This window comes from Mobula birostris, chromosome 2 (assembly GCF_030028105.1).
Source record: "Mobula birostris isolate sMobBir1 chromosome 2, sMobBir1.hap1, whole genome shotgun sequence".
Classification (NCBI taxonomy): domain Eukaryota; kingdom Metazoa; phylum Chordata; class Chondrichthyes; order Myliobatiformes; family Myliobatidae; genus Mobula; species Mobula birostris.
Window position 1 is genome coordinate 218,733,738 of NC_092371.1, and position 18,859 is coordinate 218,752,596.

General features: G+C 39.8%; 1 protein-coding gene across 9 annotated transcripts in view; it reads right to left on the reverse strand.

Moving 5' to 3' along the window:
- LOC140194079 (intersectin-2-like) overlaps nt 1-18,859 on the reverse strand; it is a 229,096-nt gene that overhangs the window by 35,721 nt on the left and 174,516 nt on the right. For all 9 annotated transcript variants that reach the window (XM_072251489.1, XM_072251493.1, XM_072251490.1 and 6 more), the window contains 2 exons: nt 3,301-3,422; nt 1,454-1,560 (listed from right to left, as the gene is read on the reverse strand). In XM_072251489.1, the coding sequence (XP_072107590.1) occupies nt 1,454-1,560; nt 3,301-3,422 (229 nt within the window). The remainder of the gene's footprint in view (nt 1-1,453; nt 1,561-3,300; nt 3,423-18,859) is intronic.

Sequence of the window (18,859 nt, forward strand, 5' to 3'; positions counted from 1 at the left end):
AGACATAACAAAGATTTTTACTCCTTATGTACATGAAGGAGGTAAGTAATAAAGTCAATTCAATTCAATTTAAAGGATGCTGGGAATGGTGAGGGTGGAGTGGTGCAGGAGGGGTCTGGGAGTAGGTGTGCCCAGGCGGGGGTGGCACAGGTACAGACACACTCAGCCCTGAGACACCAGGCAAGGTTGTTTGATTCCAGACAATTGTTTCATCAATCATTATAGAATGTTTCTCTCACTCCCTTCCCCTTTTCCCCCCACCATGATTCCCCTCTCCCTGCCCCCTTCCCACTCTCAGTCCATAACAGAAACCCATATCAGAATCAGGTTTATCATCTCTCACAAATGTCATGAAATTTGTTCTGATTTTGCAACAGCAGTGCAGTGCAAAACATAAAATTACTACAGTACTGTGCAAACCCTTAGGCACACTTGGTATGTGCGTACGACGTTTGCACAGTACTATAGTACTGGTGGCCTTGAAATTTCGAATGCCACAATCATCCACATTTGTTTCACTCCCTGTCAGAGTCTGAAATCTTTACTTGGTCTGACCCATGTAACCTGAGATCACATTAGCTCACCTCGTAAGTGTCCTGGCGAGCCATTTGGTTCAAGGGCAAGAAGGAATGGACAATAGATGCTGGCCTTGTTATGAATTGACTGAAGGAATGTTCCTATGCAACTCTGCAACATGGCTGAACTCATGTTGAGGTTAAACTCCACGATCTTTGAATCTCTCTCAGTACATCCAGCATTTTGAGATCAGGTCCACGTTCTGCTCTTGACCAGTCTTCCCACTTTCTGGTGAATCTTTTTGCACTCTTTCTATTGCTACCACATTCATCGTGAAGTGTAGTGACCAGAATTGTATAGAATACTCCATGTGCTTCAAAAGTTAATAAAGTTGTACCTTTTCTGCTCTTGTGTTTTATGTCCCCCCCGCTAATGAAAGCAAATATCTTTAATACCTTTTTTATATCTACCTGCGTTGTTTGCCCTAAGGGATTTTTTGAATATGTACACTAAGGTCCCCCCGTTCCTCGATATTCCTTCATATGTTACCATTCGTTAGTTATTGAGAAACAGCGTGGAATAGGCCTTCCAGCCCTTCGAGCCATGCTGCCTAGCAACCCTCGATATAATCCTAGCCTAACCTCGGGACAATTTACAATGACCAATTAACCTACCGACCGGTACATCTTTTGACCGTGGGAGGAAACCAGAGCACCTGGAAGAAACCGACACAGTCACAGGGAGGACGTACAAACTCCGTACTGGCAGCGTTAGGAACTGAAGTGATAATAAACTTCATTCTGTTTACAATCTCAGTGGCGGTTGCTGACTATTGAGCTTGTAAGTAGCCAAATGGTGGCAACTATGCTGTGAAGAATACCACCATTAGAAGGCAAGCTATCCTAAAACACATACATACACACACACACACACTTACTTCAAGAGCTTGGTGTTTGACATGATGAGTTCTTTCCAGTTCACGAAAATGGTTCGCAGCTCAGACTCTGTCAGAAGCTTGGATTCTGCCATTGGTTTCTCAAAAACCTGACAAATAAAATACATAAGAACACAAACACGAGAAAATCTGCAGAGGCTGGAAATCCAAGGCAAAACACGCAAAATGCTGAAGGAACTCAGTAGCGTCTACAAAAGCCAATAAACAGTTGATGTTTCAGGCCGAGACTGATGAAGGGTCTTAGCCTGAAACAACGGACTGTTTATTCATTTCCATTGATGGTGTCTGATCTGCTGAGTTCCTCCACCATTTTGTGTGTTATGTAGGAACACAACACAATTCAAGTGTGCCTGCAAAGGACTTTAACCTCCAACATTTTACTCCATCCTGCAATTCTTCATTGCTTTCTGTAGAAAATAAATTCCACTTCTGCCATCCTTTCTACTCCAAAAAAGTAATTTCAAGACATAATTAAATCATTTTGTGCATCTGCATAAAAGACAATTGTCCAGTGTGGTGCTCAAAAAATTATAATACAGGATATTAAAGTTTCAAATTAATTTCTCTGTTTAATTGCTCTCATGCAGAGGTTCCCAACCTGGGGCCCATCGACCCCTTGCTTAATAGTTCTAAGTTTAAGGTTCAAGGTACATTTATTATCAAAGTTTATATACAGTATAGAACTCTGAAACTTGTCTGCTCCAGACAGTCACGAAACAAGAAAACCATGGAAGCCTTCCAAAGATAAACAACGACCCTTCCCAACCATGCACAAAAAACCAAATCATACAAACAGCAACAAGAACACCTATCCCCCCAACCCCCCAACCCCCAAATGCAAAAAACTGACAAATCGTGCAAACGACAATAAGAAAGGACAGGTGAAAACGCAGAATATAAAAACCTAAAACTGAAAGAGCCCAGTTTAAACTGCTGTTCAATCCATGGCATAAAAAAAGATTGGGAACTCCTGGTCTAATGAATGATTTTTTATCATGAGAACTCTCTGTTTTTGACTTCCATCACCTAACAGTGAATGAAAATTAAAAATAACTACAGATACTGTACATCTAAAATAAACCCGGAAAATACTGGAAACCACTCAGTAGGTTAGGCTGTCTGTAGAATAAGGAAGAATTGATACTTTAGGTCTGAGACCTCCTATCACAACTAGGAAGAATAAAATAAATGGAATTATAGATTAAATTAAGATGATCTTATTTACTCTCTCGATCCCAATTCTGGTAAAGTGTCCTAGTCCTGAAATATTAACTGTTTCTCTTTTAACAAATGCTGCTTCACCAGCCAACAGTGTATACTTCCTGATGTGCTCTATTGAGAACTGGAGTGCTAATTTGCTATATTCCATAGGACCATAAGCAGAATTAGGCCACTTGGCCCATTTAGTTTGCTCCGCCATTACATTGTGGTTGATTTATTATCTCTCTCAACCCCATTCTCTTGTCTTCTGCCTCTGGCGCCCTTACTAATCAAGGACCTATTAACCTCAGCTTTAAATATATCCAATGACTTGGCCTCCACAGCCATCTGTAACAATGAATTCCACATATTCCAAAGGGATGCCCTTGTGTTCTGAGGCTGTGCCCTCTGGTCCTAGACTATAGAAAAGTGGGGGAGTCTTTCCACTAAAAATGGTATCTGGAAAACATTTCATACGGTCCCACTTGAATCACACTTCACTTCACTTCACATAGGGAAGCAGAAACAAAATAACTAAAGCAGAGGTGGTCTAATACATTGAAGCATTACACTCTCTCCTACATTTTATGAAAGCTGAGCAAAAGATATTCAAGCCTGTTAGTCCTTACCTCCAAAACCAGTTGCAAATCATCCATGTACCTCTCTTCAGTCTGAATCAGTTCATGAATGTAACCTTGGCGTTTTCTTTCCATAGGTTGCATGGTGTCAAGGCAATAGAGATCAGCACACCCTGTAGGCCATTAGAGTTCATTACAGACTGAACTGTATATACCATTTCAGTCTTCAACAGCATGCTATGTAGCCCTTCATCTTTTGATTTTGAGGGTCAAAGATTAATCACAACTTAATTAACATTAAAACTATACTCAAAAGCTAGCATTTGGTTTTGGAAAATTTGTTTCTGAAATCTGAAAAAGTGAATATTAAATAAGCACACCACAGAGGCTCCATGGGGGCATTTCTCCAGTTCATGATATGCCTAATATGAAATTAGAATTACTTTAATCTGGTAAATTCTTTCCTGAATGATTAAATAATTTGATGAAAGTCAAAAATATAGATTTTTATAAGGAAATCAGGTGCTGCAGAGTTGAATCTAATTTGGTTGGTTTAACCTGAAATTTTGACTCTAGTCACATAAAAGATGTGTTGTATGCCATTCCAGAGTAATGCAACAGTTCAAGAAGACATGAAGGAAAATCCAGCCTACACAAGTAATTAATGCTAGACTTGCAGGTAGAAATCACACAGGATTTTTTTTAGAATTTGGTTTTAATATTTCCTGACCTAAAAAGACATACTTCTCAGTGGCTGTGCATGTCAAAATGATATTTAATGATCGTAGTCAGAACCAATAATTTATAAATAAAATGCATAAGATCTTTATAAGTTAGGAGCTGATGACTGTTTCTAGGATATTGAACTCTAATTTTGTAATTTCCATTCTGCAAAGAAACAAAATATTTGTAACATTGATAATTGGCTTTTCTTTGGTACTTTTGTTCCCTCGATGTCACACACCTTTATTGAGGGGTTGTGTGTTGTTATTCGCTGATAACGTCCATATTTAACTGTCTGCCACACTTCGTTTTTAACCAAAAAACTCCTTCCATCTTTCAAATAGTGTTCTGGGAAGAGCCGCAGTGCTGTATGTATATTTCTACTGTGTATACTTCTCTATCCTTGAAAATATAAAGGAAAAGTTTTTTCCCCCAACAAATGGACAATCATCAAAGAGGAGGCCAGTCTATAATTTGCAGCAGAACTCAACCTTGTTAAAGGACATTAATGCTTCCTTAAGTGTAGATATCAGTGTTTATCTAAAGCACAGAGCTGTTTAGCTTAGAATCAAGGCTCTGGACAGCAGATTTCAATGTTCTGCTGGTTATAACGAGTGTAGTTGACAATTTTATTACTTCATCTGAAAAGAGGCAAGTGTGGCACCTATCAGCAGTCTCAAAATGAGAGATGGAATCTCCAGAAAAATCCAAACTTTGAAGTTCGGCAGGGTAATGAAATTTAGATAATTACTACTATGCTAAATATAATATAGTGCAATACAGTGCCCAGTTAAGCTGAGTGAACAGTATATGAAGTTAGAATAGTAGATGTGTTAAGAATTAATATAAAATAAGTGCAGAGCTTTGTATTAAAGATTTTTGGGTTACTTCATTTAGAGCTGCCATAGGCAACGGCAATCATGCTAAATCACCACAGCAGACCATACTCCAATAGCTTTACAGTGTGATGTGATGCCCAATAGCTTAATTACTAACTGGGCAAAATAAGCTGTCATCACGGTAAACCACTTATAAACTAACACCTGATGTGGATAGTTGTAACATTGATAGTACAAGATTCCGTTATAATGCATTTCCATTTCAGCCATAGGAGGTCAGTAGAAAAATTAGTCACCAAGGACAAGGTAATGGGAACACCATCATTTGCCGGTTCTCTTCCAAATTGCACATCATGCCAAGCTGGACATAAATCACTAGTCCTTTGTTATCATTGGATCTAAATCTTGGAACCTTTCCCAACAACACTGTGGAAATACCTTCACCAAAAAGACTACAATAATTCAAGGCAGCTCATCATTGTCTTCAAGGACAATCAGAGGTGTGCAATAAACTCTGGCCTTGACAGTGATATGAATATCCAGAAAGTGAATTTAAAATGTTCTTTCTATGCATTGCACCGATTAGTATTAATTTTCTTCTGCCATTATTTTGGTTAAGTTGTATTATATTTCTGACTCTAATATTAAAAGAAAAAGCTGTTGTGTTATGATAAGCATGTATGGAAGCAATCTCAATACCTCCAGCAGATTTGCTAAGAGCAAGATGCCTGCCAAAATTCAGAATTAAGAAAACTTATCAGAAATGTATTGATTATAAAATCAAGTGTGACATTGCTGCAAATATCATCGGGTAAAATGAGCATCTAAAATCCTCAATTTTTCTGCATTGTTTTAACAGTCCCATTACAAAGTTGACTCTAAGCACAATTAAGCTTTGTGTTTATACGATGCTCATGATTGAATGGCTTTTAATTACTAAGCAATACACATGGAGCATTCTGGCCAACTGCTTTGTTCATGGGTTGTTTATATGCTTAAAATAGCTAAATGACAATTTGTATTTTGATCTATGAGAATTAATACCCAACTTATAACAACCACTGCCATGGAGATTTAATCATCAAAAATTTTAAATGATATAGCCTTTTGCTTTGATGGGTAAATAAAGTTTTTATATTCCAGATTAATCAAACGCAAGCTGAGTTAAAGGAATGAGTCCACAGGAGTACATATGCAGGCCAGAGGATGAATACTTGGCAATAAGTGGCTTGCATCTTCTCAGCTTAAACTTCTTCACCATTCTGAAGTCCATCTAAGGATGGAAAACTCACCACTTGGTTGGACATCTGTAGCCATAACAACAACCAGCAACCTGACCATTACTCAGGGGAAAGCAATTCACTTTATCAATGTCTTGACTGCTTAATTCAGCAGTAAGTTCCCTACCATTAGTGTTGGTGACCACAGCAAGTACACTATTACTACTACTACGTCGACTCAGGCCTAGGGGGCTGGCGTCGGGCATGATGACAGCAAGTACAACCTACAAGCAAAAACTCCCTAAGGTTACTTTTCTAACAGATCCACACCAGTGACCTCTTCCACAAAAGGCTAATAGTGATGTGATGGAAATATCTGTAAATCCAAGCTCCCAATGAACACACAATATATCTATCTACCTGAGACTTCTGCACAGTACTATATCTTATGTCTTTCCAGTAACCAAATAACACTTAATACTACAAGCTAATACAAAGCCAAGTATTCCTATTTCATTTTCCCAACCACTTTCCTATTTTAACCAATATACAGTACTGTGGAAAAGTCTTAGGTACCCTGGGTATATACATGTGCCCTAGACTTTTGCACAGTACTGAATGTTCAGTGTCATTGACCAGATTAATAGAATGTTAAACGTACGAGTGATAGTACTCAACCCAAAAACAGGAACATGTAAGAATATCTGGAAACAACCATTTCAGCTGTTTGTGCTATGCTCAGTAAGAAATAACCAATACAATAATTAGTTCCAGCATAACATTTCAATTCTTCCTTTTACCTTCACATCACAGTTATTAATGACCGCTTCTGAAAAACAGAGTTACAGAACACAGAACAGGGCCTTTGGCCTGTCCAGTCCACGCCAAACCGTTTTCTTGCCTAGTCCCACTGACCCACACCGAGACCAGACCCCTCACATCCATGTACTTATCGAAATTTCTATTAAATGTTGAAATATTCATATCCACCATTTCCACTGGTAACTTGCACCACCATCTGGTGAAGAAGTTTCCCCTCAGATTCCCCTTAAATATTTCACCTTTCGTCCTTAACCTATGACCTCTAGTTCTAGTGTCACGCAATCTCAGTGGAAAAAGCCCACTTGCACTTGCCCTATCAATACCCCTCATAATTACGTATACCTCTATTAAATCTCTTAAGAGTCCCTAAGGTAGTCCTATGTTGAGTTCAACGCTGGCCGGCATATCCTGTGACGCCGCTGGTGCCAAACTGTTTCTGCCTCTGCCGTTTCTTTGCATTCATCAGCTGTGTGGGGTGGGGGCAGGGGGAGCCTACTGCATGGGCAACAGCTTGCTCTCCATGTTGTACTGGCCTAGCTTGTGTATTGATAACGTAGACAGCAAGGATGAAGCATACATGCTCAACCCCGACCAGTGGAGGGCCTGAAACATATCGTGCACAAAGTTCAAGTTTTATGCCAGATTTCTTCCCCCTCCTCCCACTCAACACACAACTGTGCCAGGAACAATTAATATGGTCCACAATTCACAGACTGTAATTAAAATACAGATAGTTTTAACAACTATCTAATGAAAACCAATTGGAAAGCTCAAGAGTTAGGCCTGAGAGTTTTGGGACATACAATATTTGAGAACAGGTGGTTTAACTTTCTTGAAGTAACCAGTTAGTGTTGCCCACTCAAACTTAATTTCATTTATTGGAGACCTGAGAGACTGCAGATGCTGGAAATCTAGGGCAGCACACAATGCAGCTGAAGGAACTCAGCAAGCCAGGCAGCATCTAAGGAGGGAAATGGAATAATTTATATTTCATCAGCACAGGAAGAGAGGGAAGACAGTTGGCATAAAATGTGAGGGGGCGGGGGTGGGCAGGGGAGGAGGCAGAAGTGATGGAACAAGACCTGGCAGGTAATAGGTTGGTCCAAGTGAGGGGAAAAGGGGTAACAGATAGGTGAGGGAGCAAAGTGGGAATGATGCAAGAAGCTGGGAGTTGAAAATAACAGAGGACTGAAGAAGGAGGAATCCGATAAGAGAGCAAAATGGACTATGGAATAAAGGGGAGGTGGGGTGGGGAGCCTGTGGGAAAAATGTGTGGGTGATAGGCAGATGGAGACAGTGGTGGTGGGAGATAGGGCAATGTGGGCCAGTGGGATCAGCATCAACATAAAAAACTAGAACTTAATGTCTATTCTAATCTGTGAGAAAGAAATGTGGTAGGGATATTCTAAGATTAAGTGAGGGTTCTTAATAACTGATGACTTTCAAAAGTGTAAAAGGAAGCTTTTATGTTTGAGGTTACTTTCATAAAGCACATTGATTGGTCTTCTCCACCTCCTACCCATAATGCAATCAGCCAAACAAAGAAACATTAAAATCAAAAACACAGGATGGAGAAACTGTTAATGTTTTGCATCTCAACCTTCATCAGAACTGGCAATGGCAAAAGCTAGAGATACAAGAAGTTTAAGATACCAAGTAAGTGGAAAATTCAAGTATGGAAAGTGACAGCAAAGATCATTAGTACTCCAGACCCAGATTTTATAATAGTAGTATTTTTACCCCCCCCCCCACCCTGCTAGGTTTTTTAATCTCACAATTTTACAATCAGATTCTGTTAAATTAAAATGAAAAATATTCCTCTCACTGTTGGCCTGAGAGGAAAGTGCCCCTATGGCTTAATCTATAAAGACACTGACCTAATTTTATGGGCACATTATGCAGGAATCTTTATATAGTCAATGGATACAAAGGGATATAAAAGGAGGACTGGCTTTTTTTTAAAACTTAAAGCCTACATCAAAATACATGAACTGCTCAGATCTGTCCTTGAGCATGTCATCTTCTATGTCCTTCTCCTCTGTTAAAATAGAGGAGATTGTACCTACTTCAACTGGTACCATACATGCATTAACCTTTTGGCTCCTCAGGGGACTTGCTTTAACCCACATGACCCTCTTGGTCTAGATATACTTACAAAATGTCTTAGGATTCTCATGCCCCCTCCTAATTTATTTTAAGTCCTCTCCAATAGTCTTGACGCTGATCAAGACTCATTCAGTCCCAGATGCCTAGAGGGCTGTTTCCTGATCAAGCCTTCAAAGATCTTTATCATTGAAGGTTCCCTAATCTTACCATTTTACCTTTCGTTCCAACCAGAACATGCTGGCGGGCTTATTTAAAAGATTCGCACATGCCAGATTAGAATCTTTTGCTGTAGATTAATTCAATAAAGACCAGAGAAAATGGAACACACAATATTCTTTGGTGATAAAATCAACAAAGACAGGGATAATTCTAGATAATTCTGCTTGGGCATACAAAAATTTCAGTTTGCACAGCTTGTTAATTCAGTTTGTCTGAAAGGAGTTTGTAAAAAAAATACTCTGAAGGACTTAAGCTCTTTTAGTTTATTTGAGGCTTCTGAATTCTTTTTTCTAAAGTTTAAAGTCTGTGAAATATTATGTCAAAGTTCAAAGTAAATTTATTATTAAAGTACATCTACAGTGGCATGCAAAAGTTTGGACACCTCTGGTCAAAATTTCTGTTACTGCGAATAGCTAAGCGAAAGATGAACTGATTTCCAAAAGGCATAAAGTTAAAGATGACACATTTCTTTAATACTTTAAGCAAGAAAACTTTTTTATTTCCATCTTTTACAGTTTCAAAATAACAAAGAGGGAAAGGGCCCGAAGCAAAAGTTTGGGCACCCTGCATGGCAGTACTTGGTAACACCCCCTTTGGCAAGTATCACAGCTTGTAAACGCTTTCTGTAGCCAGCTAAGAGTTTTTCAATTCTTGTTTGGGGGATTTTCGCCCATTCTTCCTTGCAAAAGGCTTCTAGTTCTGTGAGATTCTTGGGCCATCTTGCATGCACTGCTCTTTTGAAGTCTATCCACAGATTCTTGATGATGTTTAGGTCAGGGGACTGTGAGGGCCATGGCAAAACTTTCAGCTTGCGTCTCTTGAGGTAGTCCATTGTGGATTTTGAGGTGTGTTTAGGATCATTATCCTGTTGTAGAAGCCATCCTCTTTTCATCTTCAGCTTTTTTTTTAACAGATGGTGTGATGTTTGCTTCCAGAATTTACTGGTATTTAATTGAATTCATTCTTCCCTCTACCAGTAAATGTTCGCTGTGCCACTGGCTGCAACACAAGCCCAAAACATGATCGATCCACCCCCTTGCTTAAACAGTTGGAGAGGCGTCCTTTTCATGAAACGCTGCACCCTTTTTTCTCCAAACATACCTTTGCTTATTGCGGCCAAAAAGTTCTATTTTAACTTCATTAGTCCACAAGACTTGTTTCCAAAATGCATCAGGCTTGTTTAGATGTTCTTTTGAACTTTTTGGATAGAACATATCCGTGATGTACTGGGCCGAATCCAATACCTTTTGTAGGATTTACCGTTCAAATGGACTGGTGTTTCCATACCAGACTGTGATGCAGCCAATCAATATACTCTCCACTACACAACTATAGACGTCAGTCAAAGTTTTTGATGTCATGCCGAATCTCTACAAACTCCTAAGGAAGTAGAGGCACTGCCATGCTTTTCTTTACAATTGCACTTACAGACTGAGTCCGGGACAGGTCCTATGAAATAGTAACATAAAGGAGTTTAAAGTTGCTAACACTCACCACATCTGATCCTCTGATCAGGACTGGCTCGTGGACATCTGGTTTCCATCTCCTGTAGTCTATAATCAGTTCCTTGGTCTTGCTGACATTGAGTAAGAGGTTGTTGTTATGACACCACTCAGCCAAATTTTCAATCTCCCTCCTGTATGCTGATTCATCACCACCTTTGATTCAGCTCATGACAGTGGTGTCAACTGAAATATGGCATTGGAGCTGTGCTTAGCCACATATTTGTAAGTGTAAAGCAGGGGGCTAAGCACACAGCCCTGTAGTAGTCCTGCATTGATGGAGATTGTGGAGGAGAAGTTGTTGCCAATCCAAACTCACTGAGGTCTACAAATAAATGACACCCAGGATCCAATCGCACAAAGAGGTATTGAGGCCAAGGTCTTGGAGTGTATTGATTAGTTTTGAGGGGATATTGGTATTAAATGCTGAGCCGTTGTCAACAAAGAGTATCCTGTTAATGCATCTTTGCTGCCCAACGGATTATCAGCACCCAATTGCCCACCATTCAGAACATCTACCATAAACACTACCTGGGCAGGGCAAAAAGCATCATCAAGGATGCATCTCACCCTAACCATGGACTTTTTACTCTCCTCCCATCCGGTAGGCACTACAGGAGTCTCTGCTCCCACACCAGCAGGCACAGGAAGAGCTTCCTCCCTGAGGTTGTGACCCTGCTGAACCTCACATCACAGTACTGCACCCATATTGTACTGTCTCAGTACTTTTATATTTGTGTGCTGTAGCACTTACTTTTTATTCGCAGTTATTTTGTAAATAACACTATTCTTTGCAGTTCTGGTTGGATGCTAACTGCATTCCATTGGTTTTGTATCTGTACTCGGCACAATGACAATAAAGCTGAATCTAATCTAATCTAATCAGATGTTCCAGGGTTGAGTGAAGAGCCAATGAGATGGTATTGGCTGTGGACCTGTTGTTCTGGTAGGTAAGTCTGAGCAGATCCAAGGCGCCTCCCAGGCAGGAGCTAATGTTTCATCACCAACCTCTCAAAACACCTTCATCACTGTGGATGTGATTGCAACTAGGTGATAGTCATTGAGGCAGATCACCATGCTCTTCTTGGGAACCAGTATAATTAAAGCCTGCTTGAAGCAGGTGGGTACCAGACACTGCCGAAGTGAGAGGTTAAAGATCTCAGTGAACACACCAGCCAGTTGGTCAGCACAGGTCTTTAGTATGTGGCCACGTACCTTATCTGGTCCAGATACTTTGTGGAATCACCCTGCTAAAGGCAGCCCGCATGTCAGTCTCAGAGGCTGAGATCACAGGATCATCAAAGGATGTAGGGGTTCATGATGGTTTTTCCGTGTTCTGACGGTCAAAGCAAGTATAGAAGGCATTGAGCTCATCTGGAAGCAAAGCCCTGCCCTCTCCCATGTTGCTTGTTTTATCTTTATCGGAGCTAATAACATCAAACCCTGCCACAGCTGTAAAGCATCCCTTGCTGATTCAAGTTTGGTCCAGAATTTCAACTTCGCGCTTGAGATGGCTTTCTGGATACCATACCTGTACCTCTTGTAGCTTTCTTAGTCTCAAGACTAAATGCCCCTGATCTGGCCCCCAGCAGACTTTAGATCTCATGGTTCATCCAGGGCTCATGACTGGGGAAGACTGAATGATTTAGTGGGGACATACTCATTTTGTAGCTGTTATAATGAAATTCATTACTATTGTGGTGCATTCATTCAGATCCTCAGCTGAGTGCTTAAACAAAACCCAGCCCACTGACACAAAGCAATCCCATAATCACTCCTCTGCCTCCCGCAACCACCTTTCAGTTGTCTTAATCTCTGAAGCCTTGCTTTTTAGGCTCTGTCTGTACGTAGGTAGGAGCAGGAGGTCAGTCAAGTGATCCGATTTATCAAAAATATGGCCTGGGAAAGGAACAGTAGGCATTCCTATTTTTAGTATAGCAATGATGTAGTATGTTGGGATGTCCGGTGCTACAGGTTATATGCTGGTGATAATTGGGCAGGGCTTTCTTCAAACAAGCCTGGTTGAAGTCCCCAACTGTAATTGGAAATGCATTGGGATGGGCTGTTTCTTGTTTGGAGATGGCATCATGCACTGTCATGACTGGTTGTTTATATATGCACTGCATATATGCACTACAGTCGAGACTACATGTAATTCATTCATGCAAGATTGTTCCTCTAATCTTTCTCTCTTCACATATTGTGTCATTATCATACTTTCTTAACAAGTCACTAATGTGTGATATTTGGTTAAAAAATCCAAGTTTGTCCAAGTTAACTAGCTTTGTGCTAGCAATAGTCAGTTCTTAGCAGTTGAGCATGAAAACTAGCTCATTAATATTTTCTAAAAGGAACCTGTCATGAAAAGAGGATGCATCTCAAATGGATGGTCAACAAACCTATATAATTTTGAGATGATAACTAACAAATATCCTGGAGATAATGAGCATAGTTTGACTGAATTCACTATCAGACTTGAAGGAGCAAAACGTAAAGTTTTGCACTTTGCCAAATGGAAGGGGAAGTCGTAGGAAATGCTAATACAAGGTATGAACTGGGTAATCTACAATGAAAGCTAAAGCAAATGTGATTTTTTTTTTAAAACCATAAAATAGTTTTTTCTAAGTTCATGAAACTATCGTCAATAGGGAAAGAACGATTAGGTATGGCTACACCCAAGTATGAAGAGCCCAAAGAATTACATTTTCACAACAGAAAGATCTTTTTGTTTCCTTGGGCAGTCCCTCAGGACTGAGGATAACTTATCTGCACTCCTGGATTGAAAGTTCTGAATTGGCTGAGGTCTTCATGACTCTTAGTGCAAATTCTGCTATAAATGGGACTAAAGGTGCTTCATGGGGAAAGCAAGTCGGCTGTTCGTGAGGTCCTACGTTCCTATTTGCTTTCACTTGCCCTCTATATCCCTACCTTGGAGGCAATCCAGATACTCTTAATTCATTTTATGTGGTTACCTGGAAAGGGTTCCGTTCAGCTGATGAAGAAGCTACTTATTTTCAGAAAGGTCCTGTGACTATCTTTTAATTTTTTCCCTATACTGCAGAAAATCTTTTGCCATGATGGACCTCAAATGATATTAGGATGTAGAGTAGACTTGTGATTTATGTGAGAAGGAGGAATTCACATGCATTAGAGTAAAGAATCAGAAACATAAATTAATGATATTAAATCTAGTAGGCAACTTCTTCTTGAGTATTCCTGAAAACAGTCACCAAGAAGCAGCTCACATTTAAGGAATACAGTGGGCAAAAATAGATCCGTGGGCAACTCTAGCAGCCATTTGCTGGACGGGAGGAGAAGTTACTGCAGGAATGCTCCAGTTAGATTCTCTGTATAAGAGGACAAAAGAGTAAGGGCAATTTCTCTGTTGCTGAAAGACAATATGAGAGCACAAGGAGGAGAACTGTCCAAAATCAAGGAACAGAATAAAACATCTTGAATATTAACTTAATCAGATATTGTGACTGGTTTTGGAAAACATAGGATGGGTCTTGAGGAGCTAAAATTTTTAAAAATGCATTCACATAACATATTCAACAATAAGAGGTTTTTCCAGTCTGAGGCAGCAAGTAAAATAGGTTTAAAGCACTCTATAATCTAGGCTTGTTTGTAATTTGAACTTGTAATAATTCTCAAAAGTGAAGATCCTGAAATTAGAATTTTGTGGCATGCTAGAAACTGGTTGGAGTTGAGAGTCAAGGATTACAATCACAGATAAAATGTGGCTAAATTTCACTCAAAACAGAGATTAGGACCTGCCTTTGTACACAACATATATCTCTCCTGGGTACCAAAAAACCTCAGCAGAGATCCAAGCTTTCAATAGATTTTAAATGAAAATCAGATTGATAACTATGTTATTATATTAGATATGGATTTAAAATGACACATGCTAAAGTCTAGATGGAAGAATATATGATGGGAATATAATCTCAATGTGGAAGTACTCTACAGGGAAGTAGATAAAAGAAAGGTTTGGGAGTCCATGTATAAGAATCAGTAGAGGCTAAATGGAGACTGTAGCTGCTGGTATCTGGAGCACCACACAAAATGCTAGAGGATATGCTGCCCGACCCACTGATTTCCTTAAGTGTGCTGTGTTAATCAATGAAATCTAGTTTGAACAACAATACATTTGCCATTTTACAATTTATCTGTCATTACTACCGCTACTTGAGTGAGAAAGTCAGGAAATGAAGCATTATTCTAAGATTCTAGTGCATAATGGTGATTTATTCTTCAGTACATGACGAGTATTCTCTGATGAAGAATTCTGCTCAGCCTACTTTAGTGGATGCTAAAATTCTATGACAATTTTGAACTGCAGATTCCACCCCCCACCCACCCAAGTCTTTTGGGCAGATTTTTTTTCTCCAATCAATACCACAAATAACAAGTGTCATTCTTGTGCGAGGAAGAAAAAAGCCATTAGCAAATTGCCCACTAAGTTGATCTTGGTGAAAACAGTGTCTGATTTCAAAAGGAATTTAATCCTTGTAAAAACTCAATGTGGAACAATCAAGTACAATATTAGCTGGTTTGCTTTATTTTCTGGTGTTCTGTAGTAGCTGCATTAAGGCTGGAACCAGAAACTAAGATCAGCTAAAATTCAATAACAACTTCCAGAGTACAACTATCCCACAAATGTATACAAAGATATGGTAAACAACAGGAATTCTGCAGATGCTGGAAATTCAAACAACACACATCAAAGTTGCTGGTGAACGCAGCAGGCCAGGCAGCATCTCTAGGAAGAGGTGCAGTCGACATTTCAGGCCGAGACCCTTCGTCAGGACTAATTGAAGGAAGAGTGAGTAAGGGATTTGAAAGTTGGAGGGGGAGGGGGAGATCCAAAATGATAGGAGAAGACAGGAGGGGGAGGGATGGAGCCAAGAGCTGGACAGGTGATAGGCAAAAGGGGATACGAGAGGATCATGGGACAGGAGGTCCGGGAAGAAAGACAGGGGGGGGGGCCCAGAGGATGGGCAAGAGGTATATTCAGAGGGACAGAGGGAGAAAAAGGAGAGTGAGAGAAAGAATGTGTGCATAAAAATAAGTAACAGATGGGGTACGAGGGGGAGGTGGGGCCTAGCGGAAGTGAACATGAACATCAACTTCTCTAACTTCCTCCAACCTGATGGCATGAATATCGACTTCTCTAACTTCCTCCAACCTGATGGCATGAACATCGACTTCTCTAACTTCCTCCAACCTGATGGCATGAACATAGACTTCTCTAACTTCCTCCAACCTGATGGCATGAACATCGACTTCTCTAACTTCCTCCAACCTGATGGCATGAACATCGACTTCTCTAACTTCCTCCAACCTGATGGCATGAACATCGACTTCTCTAACTTCCTCCAACCTGATGGCATGAACATCGACTTCTCTAACTTCCTCCAACCTGATGGCATGAACATCGACTTCTCTAACTTCTTCCAACCTGATGGCATGAACATCAACTTCTCTAACTTCCACTAGGCCCTATCTCCCCCTCGTACCCCATCTGTTACTTATTTTTATGCACACATTCTTTCTCTCACTCTCCTTTTTCTCCCTCTGTCCCTCTGAATATACCTCTTGCCCATCCTCTGGGTCCCCCCCCCCTTGTCTTTCTTCCCGGACCTCCTGTCCCATGATCCTCTCGTATCCCCTTTTGCCTATCACCTGTCCAGCTCTTGGCTCCATCTCTCACCCTCCTGTCTTCTCCTATCATTTTGGATCTCCCCCTCCCCCTCCAACTTTCAAATCCCTTACTCACTCTTCCTTCAGTTAGTCCTGACGAAGGGTCTCGGCCTGAAACGTCGACTGCACCTCTTCTTAGAGATGCTGCCTGGCCTGCTGCATTCACCAGCAACTTTGATGTGTGTTACAAAGATATGGTGCACCTTTATCATATCTTGAATTTTATTTATAGACTAAGTTGTACAACGCATCTCCAAGTATAAACAGAATTCAAAAATATGATTTATATTATTTGGTTGGGAAGGAGTTAGAGTCGATTACTAAGCATGAGGTCTCAGGGTACTTGGAGGATCATGATAAAATAGGCCGCAGTCAACATGGTTTCTTTATGGGAAAATCTCACCTGACTAATTTGATGGCATTCTTTGAAGAAATAGCGAGCAGGATAGACAAAGGAGAATTGGTTGATGTTCAGAAAGCCTTTGACAAGGTACCACATGAGGCTGCTTAGCAAGCTACAAGCCCATGGTATTACCGGAAAGATTCTAGCATGGATAAAGCAGTGGCAAAGAGTGGGAATAAAGCGTGTCTATTCTGGTTGGCTGCCGGTGACTAGTGGCCTATTGAATGATGAAAGGCTTTGATAGAGTGGATTTGGAGTGGATGCTTCCTATGGTGGAAATGTCCAAGACCAGAGGACACAGCCTTAGAATAGAGGGGCATCCTTTTAGAAGGGAGATGAGGAGGAATTTCTTTAGCAAGAGCGTGGTGAATCTGTGGAATTTGTTGCCACAGGCAGAGGTTGTTTGATTCTTGATTGGTCAGGACATGAAGTGATACAGGGAGAAAGCAGGAGATTGGGACGGAGAGAAAAATTGGATCAGCCATGGTGAAATATCAGAGCAGACTTGACGGGCCAAATGGCCTAATTCTGCTCCTATATCTTATAGTCTTGTATATTAATTTAGGACAAGGTTCAATTAATTTTCACATGCTAAGATAATTTTTCACCCACAGATATTATCAAGAAATTCTGGCTTAGATCGAGGCATATCCTCCTTCCTAATTTCCCCAAGGTAAATATTTATATTTGTAAGTTAAACACCTCTGTAAGGAAATAACCATTAGAAAATGATCACAAGAGATGTATTTTTCAGTAAAGCAATTCAACAGGACACTTAAACCTGTTTTCCGCTCTACACTGGGAAAACAGATTGGTTCCTGTCAATGTGAATTACAAGTTCCAACTGCCCAGCTGTCAAAATAATGATGAGGTCTCTTTTCAGAAATTCTCAGCAGAATTTGGATTAACTAACTCCTCTTTTGCAACAATTTTAACTTTATTGAAGAAATTTATCTTTTGTCTAAAATTTCAAATATAAGAAACTTGTTGCATTGTTGGGCCCATATATATTTTGAAATATCGACCAAGATAGATCAGTGACATTAACAGTTCTATAATATTGTTTTATTAATTGTATCAAGCTTGGCGCTCAAATGCTTCATCTGAATCAGTTAGATAGGGAATACACGATTGTTTTGGTTCTGGTCATTTATGTTTGTACTTCTTGGACTTTGATATTAGTGTGATTGTCTTGGAGAAGCGAGGAGAGGAGTTGCCAACAATTGTAGACGAAAGCAGTATTGCTTCCTCACTTTGCAATTGGCTGAATGGCTATGAACTGATAAACATTTTGGGATAATTACCAAACTATATTACATTTTACTTAAATTTAGCATTGGTACAAATTGTATCTGTATCTATGTATCTGTGCAAACAATCAGAAAAAAGAAAAAATTAAAAGATAACATATTAAGTGACAGTTGCATTAAATGTAGACAAAGCAGAAATTTCACACCCATGTTTATATATTTAATGAAAATTTGCATAGTACAGTAGTGATAAATGCATATACACGCAAGTTCATTTACATGTAGATTTGATCAACGCAATTTCTTTGTGGAAGCAAATTCCTTCACAAAATCCAACTTGACTTGGAGTTAGCCATTACTGGTTGGGTAAAGTATCTCCATAGATGTGCAAGTCTCATGTAAGCAGCATTTATGGACTTTGCATCTGGAGGATACCATCATGCTTGCATAGTTGTAAAGCTGTGTCTTAACGATCATGCTAACAGAACCATAGATCTTGTATTATATTTATATTACTCTAATGATCTTCAGTAATAGGTTTTAATACAGAGCAGAACTGCATGCGTATCAGCTTTTAGATTGGTTCAATCTTTGCAAGAAATAGTACGTTGCACTTCTAGCAAAGAATGAACTGATTCCACAAATACTGAAGTCTAGCGTACCTGTTGGAACTATCCATCTTGATTAAAGCTGCACTGTCCATAATTTCATTTTCCATCTTGAAGAATTTCACTGTAAATAAATCAGGTTTGAAATAAAAATTGGAAATGCCTTCAAAAATGTTCCTAGAGGAAGTCAACCATGGCAAATGTTGCACTTT